At 40.1% G+C, this 13,779-nt stretch overlaps 1 protein-coding gene across 4 annotated transcripts in view; it reads left to right on the top strand.

Moving 5' to 3' along the window:
* Window positions 1-5,851: 5,851 nt before the first annotated feature.
* Window positions 5,852-13,779, top strand: part of LOC109899284 (ras-responsive element-binding protein 1) — a 71,482-nt gene continuing 63,554 nt past the window's right edge. Inside the window, exon 1 of one of the 4 annotated variants that reach the window (XM_020494357.2) lies at window positions 5,852-6,261. In XM_020494357.2, the coding sequence (XP_020349946.1) occupies window positions 6,222-6,261 (40 nt within the window). In that variant the 5' untranslated portion in view covers window positions 5,852-6,221. The remainder of the gene's footprint in view (window positions 6,262-13,779) is intronic. The other 3 variants (XM_020494361.2, XM_020494358.2, XM_031836296.1) reach the window with 3 other exon arrangements.

The following is a 13,779-nucleotide window of genomic DNA, read 5'->3' as shown; positions in this document are numbered from 1 at the left end:
ATACATTTCTGATTTTTGGTTTAGTTGTCACCTAAATGTGTTATCACTCGCTTTCAACCATTTAAAAGCACAACAAAGTTCAAATAGGAATACAATGTCAGATATTTTGTTAATTTATACAATTTAATGTGTTATCACTGTGCTTTATCTAATCGCACAACCAAATGACCAGTATTGCAGTTGAGATTACATTAAGGTGCAAGTGATCAATGCCATTTGAGATTCTGCACAGATTATTATAGCAATTGTAAATCTCTCCACAGACATGTGACCTTTGCATGCTATCTTGAACATGCACGCTTTCTATGATTACATTAGAAGACATTTGTTGTTACAGTAACCTCAAAATGCAGACATGGTTGTGTTACTCATTTTAAAGTTGAATAAATATGGTTACATTAGTTTGTAAGATAGCGTTAACTTTAGGCTATTTACTCTATTACAAAGGGATATTGAATTGTGTTTGGTTGTCATCTCAACCAAATATCAACATTTGAAGGAGATGTATTTTCTGCTTGGATAGTTTTATCTGTGCCACTAAGTCTGGCATTAATTCCAGTTTGTCTGCTAATTAATAATTTAAAGAACAGTTTGATATCATTTAGTCCTATTCTTTAACTTAGATTTTTGGTTGAGATGGAGATGTGAATCCAACATATTAATTATTAACTTGTAAGATGCAATTTGAAATCCACCAAAGCTTGAAACCCTAAGTCTATATGTGTTATCTATTTTAATTTAACCCTGGTTGAAATGAAACAATAGCTGTTGATGACTTCGCAAATGCTATATAGTGTAGGCCTAAATAGCATCACTGATGATATGACTGATGGTTACATTTCATTTGCTCTGTTAAACATACCCTTTGGAATGACTTCGATAGCAACAGTGAATCTATTTAGTGGAGATATCTCAACAATCCCCCTCACGATAGCACATTGGTAGTGCATTGGCAGGGCTTGGTTAAAACCAAAAGGATACCTGTAGATAGATTAACTCATCACTAGGAGGTGCTGTCCAGCTTATTGTTTTTTTCTTATTGTAGATATTACGTTGAAGATCTGATGATGTTTCAAAGGTTGAATATTGGTTACCATGATGACATAATCCTGTGGTTGAAATTTTAGTTGAGGGTGATGACTTTTTGCAAATCCAATGTATTTTCCACGTAGACTCCACATCACAATACATTATTGACAAATTAAGTTGAAACAACATTGATTTAACCAGTTTGTGCCCAAAAGAAAGAGACGTTACCAAAGAGAGAGAGGACATTCTTGCGCTTGTGGCTAATATTAACTGTAGTTTCCCAATGTAATTGTTGCTATTCTCTTCACCTCTTCATTTCCATGTATTCCATCCAAACTATTTTATGAATTGACACAAAGGTAGATTAAATGCACTTCAATCAGTAACCCTTCTCTTGGGGTCAAGGGTGTTATAGACATAATAACCAAATTATGATTTATTTGTAATTAATGTAATACAAATTAAAACATAAATGGATGACAGATGGATGAGGATGTTTGCAAAACATTTGAGAGATCACAACTTCACTCATCCTCATTTTCTAAGTGATTTTTTTAGCCAAAGATACCATACACTTTAAAATGGACTTAATTAAGGGCAAACTGTGACTAGAAATGGGTACACACCATTTGTTTGTGCATATTGCGCCCCGTAATAAAGAATGAATCAGCAAGTTATAAAGAGAGAATTTACAAGTTGCCCTCATGCACGAAAAGTCTCTGTGCAGCTATAGTGCAGTGCAGACTTCAAGGCAAACAACTGTTACCTACAAATCATCCGTCACCAATGGAAACCGGTTTTTCACCACTCCCCCTGTCCTCTTTGCATTTACTTACAAGCACATGCTGGAGCCAGCCAGGGCAACATCTTTAACAACCTGTTTAATGTGTTTCACATAACTACTTACTTTAAGCACAAAGTCAATTTCTGCAACACATATATGTGTAAAAAATGCAATATAAGTTTTAAGCAGTTAAATAGACTCCATAGGAAAGGAAACTAGACAGTCAGTCCACAGTCAGTTGAGTAAGTGCAGCATGTGCTTGTCATCCCCCACACAACCAACAGGTGTTTATCTCATGTGACTGTCGATGGTGCGAGGGTAGAGTCAAATACAGTTTAATTACTGTGTGTACAGGAAGACAGCGTCAAATAGTTTTTAAAGTTAAAACATAGTGACCCATATACGTCGAGTGCTATCAGTTTTTCGACTCTTGGAAAAATGCGCTCGAGCGCGGTTCAGACCAGTCTGGAACTTGTTTTACAGAATGTGAGATGCTGTGGTCGCCTCGCCCACGATGGATGAATCCACCCTTTTGTTGCTGTCGAATTGGGATAGTTGTTCCCAGCAACGGGGTTGAAGCCATGATTACGTTCAATAAATAACATCACTCTAATTTTTGTGGGTTTTGTGACTGAAGAAAGGCACACTGCCATTTCTGGCAACTAAAATACGCACGTGCGCGCACACGCAATGTCAACTATTGACCACCATCAAGTATAGGCATGCTACAGGTCTTACTTGAAACTCAAGTCAAATTGCTGAAATTGTCTTTTATTATCATGAAATCACATACAGCTTTTTAAAATGCCTATTTGAGAGTTTTGATGGAAGATCATCAAGTTTGAGTAACCTAAAATTAAAATGGTTATTTAGCATACAAGCCCTTGAAGACAAAGACTGATACCATTAGGGGAAAGGCAACAAGTTGGTGAATCAGTTCAAGGCAAGCATGCACAGCAGTTTGAAACTAAATGTGCTAATTGCACAAAAATATAAATCATTATATTGCTATGGCTAATTGTTTGTCAATATTGTTCATTGGAATTTGAAAGTAAACACTATTAGATTAGTGATGTAATGTAATTACTTTTCATCGCAGGCTCATGAGGCTGATACTGTGAGTATTTCCTTTATATAGGCTAGGCACTGCAGAATGTGTGTGTGTTTATGTTAAACATTCAAGTTAGAAAAAAGTATATTTATAAACTACTTGACATGGACTGAAATAGGCACCGGTACTCATTTTGGGTGCCGGTACTGTTTATATTTAGGTGCAGGAGCTCCACAATAGTTTTGAGGTAATATTCTATAAGAGTAACAGGAGCTCATGCAGTAGAACATTTGAGATGTTGGTACTCAGCTCTGGTGAGCTCCTGCCCAAGTCAAGCACCGTTTTTAAAACTAAATTGATGCACATTATGAATGTGTAAGAAGGTCCATATTTGCCTTTAATTGAATAGCTCACCAATGACCATCTTTCTTTAATTCAGCATTGGGAAATACAGTGCCTTCAGAAAATATTCACACCCCTTGACCTTTTGCACGTTTTGTTGTGTTACAGCCTGAAATTAAATTAGATTAAATAGAGATTTTTTGTCACTAGCCTACACACGATACCCCATAATGTCAGAATGAAATTATGTTTTTCAAAGTCTTTACAAATGAATTAAAGATGAGAAGCTCAAATGTCTTGAGTCAATAAGTATTCAACCCCTTTGTTACGGAAGCCTAATATGTTCAGGAGTAAAAATGTGCTTAATAACAACTCAAAAATAAGTTGCATGGACTCTTGTGTGCAATAATAGTGTTTAACATGATTTTTGAATGACTGCCTCGTATCTGTATCCCACACATACAATTATCTATAAGGTTCCTCAGTTAAGCAGTGGATTCCAAACACAGATTCAACTACCAAGACCAGGGAGGTTTTCAATGGCTCACAAAGAAGGGCACCTATTGCTAGATGGGTTAAAAAAAAGCAGACATTGAATATCCCTTTGAGCATGGTGAACTTATTAATGACACTTTGGATGGTGTATCAATACACCCAGTCACTACAAAGATACAGAGGTCCTTCCTAACTCAGTTGCTAGAGAGGAAGGAAACCGCTCTGGGATTTCACCATGAGGCACATGGTGACTTTAAAACACTTATAGAGTTTAATGGCTGTGATAGTAGAAAACTGAGGATGGATCAACAACATTGTAGTTATTTCAGAATACTAACTTAATTGACAGAGTGAAAAGAATGAAGCCTGTACCGAATAAGAATATTCCAAAGCATGCATCCTGTTTACAACAAGGCACTAAATTAATACTGCAAAAAATGTGGTAAAGCACTTCACTTTCTGTCCTGAATACAATGTGTTATGTTTGCAGAAAATCCAATACAACACATTACTGAGTACCACTCTCCATATTTTGAAGCATAGTGGTAACTGCAACATGTTATGGGTATGCTTGTAATTTTTAAGGATTGGGAGTTTTTCAGGATAAAAAAGAAACAGAATGGAGCTAATCACAGGAAAAAGCCTAGAGGAAAACCTCATTCCGTCTGCTTTCCACCAGACACTGGGAGATTACTTATTAACCTTTCAGCAGGACAATAACCTAAAACACAAGGCCAAGTCTACACTGGAGTTGCTTACCAAGAAAAAAAGGAATATTCCTGAGTGTCCGAGTTAAAGTTTGACTTAAATCTGCTATGACAAGATCTGAAAATAGTTGACAGAGCTTGAAGACTTTTAAGCTCTTAGGGGTGTGAATACTTATGTAAAAGAGATATTTCTGTAGTTCATTTTCAATAATTTTTCAAAAAAAAAATCGAAAAACATGTTTTCAACTTTGTCATTATACTACCAGTATTGTGTGTATATGGGTGAGATAAAAATAATAATAATAATTGAATTCAGGCTGTAAAAACAAAATGTGGAATAAATCAAGGGGTATTAATACTTTCTGAAGGCACTGTATGTTAGGTATCTTCTTTGATTTTAAATTAGCTATAAAAAAATAAGATCTAAGATCTCACTCCCAAGATCATATGTTTGCCAGATGTTTTAAAACCTGAAGTGGTCTATCAAGATGAGTCCATGTCTCAACCCCATATTAATAGGAAAGCTAAGCACCATCTAATTTCTTTATTTTATTTGGTGCATATCTTTTCCATTCAGTTGGGGTTGATTGAGCATACAGCTGGATAGAGCCTAGAGTTGAACTTTCTTAGAATGTTTAGTGATCAATGGTCAGATCAATTTGCAATAAGTGTCTTCATAAGTGTCATAAGAATGAGGTGATGCAAACAAAATTACATCCAATTCATCATATTTTGTTTTTTGAAATCTAGCACTAAAAACATCCCAAATTAGCATCCTTAATATATATAATTCCTGAAGAATCACTAGGCCTATTTGCTTGGCAATGGCTATGGAGGTTTAGGTTAGGTATAATCAACAGAAGCCACAATGACCAAACTCTCTGTAGGCTAGGCCTATCCTCTCACATTCACTATTCAGCTCATTAGGCCTACATGAAAGTTGTTCGCTTAGATTTATAATAATTAGTAGCCTAATGTATCTGACTACATCTCAATGGGGCCCAGACAGTGTGAGGGCTGTGCAGGCTCCTACCAGCTCAGCTGCATAGAGGGGAGGGAATGTTTGTCGGCCAGTGGTTGATGAGTAAAGGCACAGGGAGGGGTCTGTATCCAGAGAGGAGGGCTTGGAGGAATGTGGGAGTATGCCAGCACCAGTTGAAACTAAATTTAACAATTTAAACTAGTTAAATATAGTTTGCTTATGCATCCATCACTGGATCCTGTACCTACTTAAACATGATTTAATCATTACACTTACTTAAAAGATGATAGGTGTGTATTCTTGTTCGGCTTTTATTTTATAAAACGCATATGTTCATCGTTCAAAGTTGCCCCATAGAGAAATGTTGATCAACAACAAAGTTCTAGAACTTTAAAGGGCTCGAGTTTCCTCGGCGTGCACTTCCTCTCTCGACAAGTTTTCATGTTGAGGGTACCACGCCGCTCGATAAAACTTTTTGCTCTTTTGAGACCCCTCCTGTAGAGATGCTTACTGGCTTAAGTCTTGTGGAAGCAGCCTCAGTAACACGTCCCCTTGGAGACTAGCAGGAGCAACACGTGATGCGTCTTACTTATCAGGTTAGGGGAGAGGAGAGAGCTGCGCTTTGGGGACGGTCAGAGAGGATAGCGAAATAAGTGTTTTCCTCTCGTCTCTGGACTCTTTCTTCTATCTTCCTTTTAGGAATTTGGAAGAAAGAGGGGGGAACAAAGTTGTCGAACTTTGCACATCCTCAGAAACGCCATTTTGATTCCTCTCCGGAACAACTTTGCAGCTTCTTTTTTTTTTTCTTAGCCCATCATCACCATCATCAGTATGTCTCGGCGTAAGCAGCCCAACCCCAACAAAGTCAAACGTAAGTACCTAGCTAGCTTATCGGCTTATTCTCTCAATTCTGCCTTATTTGTCTGGTTTAGTCGATATGTGATGTTAATTGCGTGTTTGGCGAAGTTTACAGTTGTTGTGACAAAGTTGTAAAACTTCGAAAAGCGACGTGGATAGGATAGTTTTCTCGACTCCCATTCGCTTCCTAGTTTCGCTGAGGACCTGATGCTCATCCATGATTAAAACGCATGAGCGATGGAATTTCTCTTCCTTATATGATTATTCGTAACCGACGAGGTTAAGTTACATATCGCCACTTAAAATTAACAGAAATTGTTGGAGTTATAACTTCCATCATCGGTAACGTTTGTTTTAATTATGGGGGCTCGAGGTGGAGGTTCAAAGTCTGCTAGCTTGCTAACTAACCGCCTGTTGCTCCGCTCGAGCATCCATATCTTCAGTGCACTTTGATCGAGCCTAGCTACAGCTTAGTGGCCATGTGTCGGTATAGCTAGTTACATTTTGACCTTGTCAAGACGTTTTCGAAACTTATGTTTTTCAAGAGTAGCCTGTGTGCTAATTCGATTTATTCAATGATTCGATATCATTTATTTTTTCATTGTTCAGGAAGTAAACATAATAGTTATCCGTACTCATCACGCCGCTTGTTATCCTGGTCTATATTTGTCCTAATTATTACATCACTAGAATTAAGAACGTCATTATTTGTCTTTTCACATTATACAATTATCATTCAGTGATATATGCTAATTCATTTAGCATCATCTACGAGGTTGATGTGTAAAGTGTTTCTTGGTGATCATTTATGGTTCTTTTTATTTTTTGTTACTCTTTTAGACGCTCAAAAGTTACTCAAGTAAAGTGAAGAACTGATGCGTTTTTGTCTCTTGTGGAACTGCAACGTAGCGAGGGCTGGTTAGATAATGGTTGCTAGGCATTTTTTTTCATTCGTCCCTTGCTCTCGTCGACTACTGTGCGCATATAACCGCATTGGGTAAAAGTGTAACTTTGTCTCTACTGTGTTTCTCTGTTTGCAATAAGTTATCTGGTGATAGAGAAATTACCTGTTGATATTTGCATTGCATACTTTTTTGTTGTTGTTGGGGGTTGAAAAGCGAAGCAACACGGTTTTAGAGCGTTCGGTGGTCGATGTTCCTCTTCGCTCGAGCTCTCTGACCACTTGGAAGAAGACAAGGAGGAGAGTGCTGATCTGGATGAGCAGTTCGCATTCCATTACGAAATTCTACACTGTAGTCGAGTAGGCCTACGACGACAGCGGGATCAAACGCGCTCATTTTGCTGTAGGGAAACTCGCCATCCAAATCTAGACACTATCAAAGATGGTGGGTTTATTTCAGATGAAGAAATACTGAAGTGTGAATAGTTTAGTTGAATGTGTGATGAAACTAACACCTCAAGGCAACACGAGGGGACGATGATAATGATGTGTGTGGGGGTAGTAAGCAGGATGCATCAGTTGACTTAATTGCTTGAAGTGAATTGAGGAAAGCCTGATATAGGCTAGACAACTTTGGTTTTAAAAAAAGTACTTTTTCTGTGGTAGAGAAAGATTAGTCTGTCCTGGTTTAGGGCCTGCAGTCATACTCATGCAAGGCCATGTAAATAAAATGGCAGACTAGATCAGAGGAGAATGCTTTTGCACTGTCAAGAAGACAGTTGGTTTAAAAATAAATAATGTAATCATCCCTCATAAACTATCATGTTCTTTTTGGAGGAAGTTATATAGATGGTGTGATTGAGTATATGATCAACAATTTGGCTAATTGACAACATTTGAGTCAATTGGAGTTGTACCTGTGGATGTATTTCAAGGTCTACCTTCAAACTCAGTGCCTCTTTGATTGACATCATGGGATAATCAAAAGAAATCAGCCTAGACCTCAGAACAAAAATTGTAGACCTCCACAAGTCTGGTTCATCCTTGGGAGCAATTTCCAAATGCCTGAAGGTACCACGTTCATCTGTACAAACAATAGTATGCAAGTATAAACACCATAGGACCAGGCAGCCGTCATACCGCTCAGGAAGGAGACGTGTTCTGTCTCCTAGAGATGAACGTACTTTGTGCAAAAAGTGCAAATCAATCCCAGGACAACAGCAAAGGACCTTGTGAAGATGCTGGAGGAAACGGGTTCAAAAGTATCGATATCCACAGTAAAACGAGTCCAATATTGACATAACCTGAAAGGCCGCTCAGCAAGGAAGAAGCCACTGCTCCAAAACCGCCATAAAAAAGCCAGACACAAAATAGATGGAATCATGAGGGAAGGAAAATGATGTGGATATATTGAAGCAACATCTCAAGACATCAGTCAGGAATTTAAAGCTTGGTTGCAAATGGGTCTTTCAAATGGACAATGACCCAAAGCATACCTCCAAAGTTGTGGCAAAATGGCCTAAGGACAACAAAGTCAAGCTATTTGAATGGCCATCACAAAGCCCTGACCTCAAACCTATAGAAAATTTGTGGGCAGAACTGAAAAAGCGTGTGCGAGCAAGGAGGCCTAGAAACCTGACTCAGTTACACCAGCTCTGTCAGGAGGAATGGGCCAAAATTCACCCAACTTATTGTGGAAGGCTACCCAAAACGTTTGCCCCAAGTTAAACGGTTTAAAGGAAATGCTACCAAACACTAATTTATTGTATGTAAACTTCTGACCCACTGAGAATGTGGTCAAAGAAATAAAAGCTGAAATAGATAATTCTCTCTCCTATTATTCTGACATTTCACATTCTTAAAATAAAGTGGTGATCCTAACTGACCTAAGACATGGCATTTTTTACTAGGATTAAATGTCAGGAATTGTTCAACTGAGATTAAATGTATTTGGCTAAGGTGTATGTAAACTTCTGACTTCAAATGTAGTTGATAAATGATCAATGTGGAATCACACTTTAAAAGAGGAGGTCCCTTTGTATGTCCTCAGCTCTCCACCCTCCACAAGGTCTCCAAATCCACTGCATTATTGGTACTCATGACCCTGGCCTGTTGACAAAATAGACTAGCTATGGGTCTCAGTTAGGCCTAGGAGTCTGGAGGCAAGTCAGTTTGAACAGTAAAAAAAAAATCTTGATGTGGGATGCATAGAGTGCAATAATGTTTGATTTCATGTGATGTTGACCAGTTGTAGGTAGTTACACACGCCAGAAGGCTAAAGGCATCTTTATGGTTTAAGTTTGTTGGACTTGGATCTTACTCCAGCAAGAACGTCTTACTTACTCTTTTGGTTAGAAATGGCAGTTTGACTGCATGCCATCTTGTGGTGTTCCATCTCTGCAGTTTGATGTGATAGGCTTTAATGTAGAGATGTTTGTTTTGTCTTCGGCCTAGATGGTCCTAATTATAACAATGTCATTATACACAGAGTACAAAACATAAAGGACACCTGCTCTTTCCATGAGATAGTTTGCATGTGAAATCACCTGGTCAGTCTATGATCCCTTATTGATGTCACTTGTTAAATCCAATCGGTGTTGATGAAGGGAAGGAGACAGGTTAAATTGAGACATGGATTGTGTATGTGTGTTTGGGCAAGACAACAGATTTAAGTGCCTTTGAACAGGGTATAGAGTACCACAGTGTGGTATGGTATTTATTAGGATCCCCATTAGCTACTCTTCCTGGGATCCACGAGTCATAATGCCCATAACCTAGTTGTCAAACAAGGAAATGGTTCCAATAGTTTTTCCACCATTCATTTTTCCCATAGGGGATTTTAGAAACACCTAAAATAAGGGCGGTGTTTCGTGTAGGTTTACCCTGGCGTGACGTTTTGATAACTGTGTAAATCTATCTAGGACAAGGGGCCCTTTATCAATATATTCACCTAATTATCCCCCCAAAATGAAATGCTAATTAGCTGCTAATGTGGTGATCATAAAGAACTACAAATTCTATAATGATCTGGACGAGACTGCCGCATCGAAGCGAAAGGTAAGAATTTCTGGATTAACTATCTAATGTTAGCTAAATTTAGTAATGAGCAAATTGGCTACATTTCTTTTAAATTGACAATGCTGTGAACTGCCTTGTGCATGTTTTAAATTGACACAATACCTTTTAGAAAGGGTGTCAGCTAGAAATGACATGCAGGGATTTGTAGTTTTTCTTGATGTCTCCTTTGATGCTTATTAGTATTTTCGGATCTGAGAGTAAATGGAGCCGACTATATTGATAAACGTCACTTTGTCTGAGAGAGATTTACATGGTTATCAAAACGTCACGCCAGGGTAAGCTTACATAAAACACCCCCCTTATTTCAAGAGTTTCTAAAATTCCCTATTGGAAAAATGAATGGTGAAAGAATGATTGGAACCATTTCCCTGTTTTGACCGCTAGATTTTATGGGTATTATGGCACCTCCACTGTGAGGCTCTATGGTAGTTGGTGCCAGGCCCACAGGTTTGTCAAGAACTGCAACGCTGCTGAGTTTTTTACACTCAACAGTTTCCTGTGTGTATTAAGAATGGTCCACCACCCAAAGGACATCCAGCCAATTTGACACAACTGTGGGAAGCGTTGGAGTCAACAAGGGCCAGCATCCCTGTAGAATGTTTTTGACACCTTGCGAAGTCCACACCCTGATGAATTGAGGCTAAGGGTAATGGTGGGGGGGTGGAAAGTCAAAATTAGGGCTGGTTAAAGAATTTAAATAAATAGGCCACTCAAGGGAATGATTAGTCCAACTAAACACTTGATAAAATCCAGATGTGAACCATGGATTTTTCTAGCATCACTGAAACGATAACACAAGTAATTAGGAGTTTGGGTAAGCTAAAAGGATAGTCATTTATATATTCTTTGAAAAAAAAACAAGTCCGCTGATCAACATTCCTCCCAATAAGGTTTGGGCCAGACGAGGATGCTGTGAGCTCCCTCTGAGAGGTAATTAAGAGCCTTCACCCCCCCCTCCCCTCCAATCGGGTCCCTTATGCTCTCATTAGCCCACCATTTAACCTAATAATAACCCACCCATACCCCCAAAGACACCTACTTAAACACAATGTCCCCTGGTGGCAAGCCGACAGTCAAGTCCCTTCAACAATGCAGGGCATTGGTATTAGCCCCCCCCTCCCCCCCATTCTTTCTCTTCTCTCATTTAGCTGTTAACCTGTTGTTCTCTCTCCTATTCCAATGATTTAGCCTCATAGATGTATGGGGCGAACCCCCCCCGGGAGACACAGTCAAAATAAAAAAAGTTGTGGTATTAAGACACTTTTTCTCTCTCTTCCTGGTGGAGATGGGTCGTGGTTTCCCCAAGGGTACAAATGGGTTGGCCCTTTGGCTCCCAGAGCTATTTTTAACCCGCCTTTTTTAGATAAGATTAAGTTCCATCTCCTGGCCGGCCAGTGGGGCATGGAGGGGACACAGGGACTTACTTGTAGGTGCAGGAGGAGGAAGGAAAGAGGGAACCTGAGGAAGATGGTTTCCAAAATGGAATCTGGGGTTGGGCCTCACTGTGCCACAACGCCCCTCCCCACAACGCCCCTCCTCCTCTTAAACCTTCTTTGCTCCGGAATTTCTCAAATGTAGGGTACTTGTAGCTGCTACATTGAAAATTGAAGGAATTCACAACGTATTTACTTTGCGATTTTGGGAAATGGCTAAGTTCATACATTTTACGCCTTGATGCAGTTGTTACTAATCATTGACTACTTGTTTAAATATGACAATGTACTGTATTGCACCTCATATGTTACATACCCAACATTATTGATGGAATTAGGGAATGTTGGGGAGGCTCCAGGTACGTGTGGGTGTTTTGATGGGGATGCGGTAACAAAGCCAAGTGAGATGACAGAAATTTGAGAAGTGGACAAAGCGGCTAAGTAGGACGGTGTCGGTGCTTCCATTGTGTGCACATAGGCTGCTTTAAAGGGATGTTTTCATTGGGACCGGGGCGGGAATGGACTTCTTTTACAGGTGTGTGAATGTAAGCTGCAACTAACAAACACTCACTGAGGGACCTTAACAGTAGACATTACAACATGTCCCTGGGGTGAGTCCTTAGTTAGCCCTGCTATACTCTGCCTGTGGTCTAGGCCCCAGTGTAAATATAGGCCTAGTGGTGAGGCTCGGTGATATTTGTAGGCACAGTTACACATTTGTGGTATAAGTCCCAAATCTAGATTAATATCACTGTCTTTTTATAGGCTATACTTGGCTGTACAGATAATGTGCAAAGTAGGTCCTAATGTTTATGTGGCCCGTCTCTCGAGGTACTATTGCATCACAATGCTGGATTCGGTAAACATTCGGATGAATTGATTGCTGCCATGACTACTACAAGCCACTACTAGAAAATCCATACCATCCATCCTACATTGGTGAACATTACATTTTTTGTTGATGATGAATGGATGGATGCCTTTATTTGTTGTTACGGGTACTAGGTGACCTATTTTACTTGCAACCCGTGCCATTACAACCAGGTAGCACCTTGGTTGTCCAATAGTTCTCTCTCTCGTCGATCCACAAAAGTGTGTTGTTAATATTGGCTAAGTCATCCATCTCACAGGGTGTGTCCAGGGTCTAACTGATAAGCTGCAGGGAGGGAGGGAGGGAGGGAGCCCTGCATCGGGGTGATGTCTGCCCTGTCTCAGTGCAGAGCCCTACGTGTTCTTTATCCCTCTGCCCAGCTCCGAGCTGTCACTACCCCCCCCCCCCCCCCCCCCCCCCCCCCCCCCCCACCCCACACACACACACACACATACACCACAAACATACACACACCCTTCCCAACCACCGGCCACCACCTAGTCTTCAACCTCCAGCACAGGCTGCAAATAAAGCAGGTATTTACTGTGGGTTCAAAGTCTAGCTCGACGGCTGTGTCACTGATGTGAAAGAATGCCACAAGGAGGGTGGAGGAGGACGAAGGGGGTAGAAAAAATGAAAATGGTGGCTGCAGCAGGACCTGGGGTGAAGCATGGGGGAGACAGGAAGTTAAACTGCCTCCTTTTCAAAGTGGTGGGGGAAGAGATGGAGGAAGTGGAACAACAATGGGTCTTGCTCTCCAGTGTTGGCCCCTTCTCCCAAGTCAGCCCTTTTCCAAGCAGCTAGCTTTGTCTCACAGGTGAGAAATAAAGTTGAAAGTTAATATTATTATTTTTTTTTAAATCTTTATTTGAGTTCTAGTCCATTGACTCCTATTTACCTGCAAAATAACCCTAAAAATACTCTTACTACAAAGTGGACTGTCTTTCCCCCTCCACAAGTAGCCATCTCTCTGTGTCGGCTGTCTCGGAGAGGAAAGGGTTAACACTGTAGAGAGAGTGATGGAGAGGAAAAAGGGAGGCTAAATGGAGAGTGCGCAGTAAGAATGTCTCCAGCTCTTTCGCTGTCCCTCCCTCTCTCCCTTTCTGCCTCCTCGCTCTGTCTTTACCTTTCTCTCTCTCTCCCTCTCTCTCTCTCTTCCAGCCCCACATCGCTCCCTCCCTCCATCTTTCTTGCTGACTAAACACTTTTGTCAGCTGGCAGTTGCTCGCAGACTGAGGATTTGCGATA

Source organism: Oncorhynchus kisutch, linkage group LG11 (genome assembly GCF_002021735.2).
Source record: "Oncorhynchus kisutch isolate 150728-3 linkage group LG11, Okis_V2, whole genome shotgun sequence".
Lineage (NCBI taxonomy): Eukaryota > Metazoa > Chordata > Actinopteri > Salmoniformes > Salmonidae > Oncorhynchus > Oncorhynchus kisutch.
Note: the sequence above shows the minus strand (reverse complement) of the source record. Positions and strands in the feature narration are given on the sequence as shown.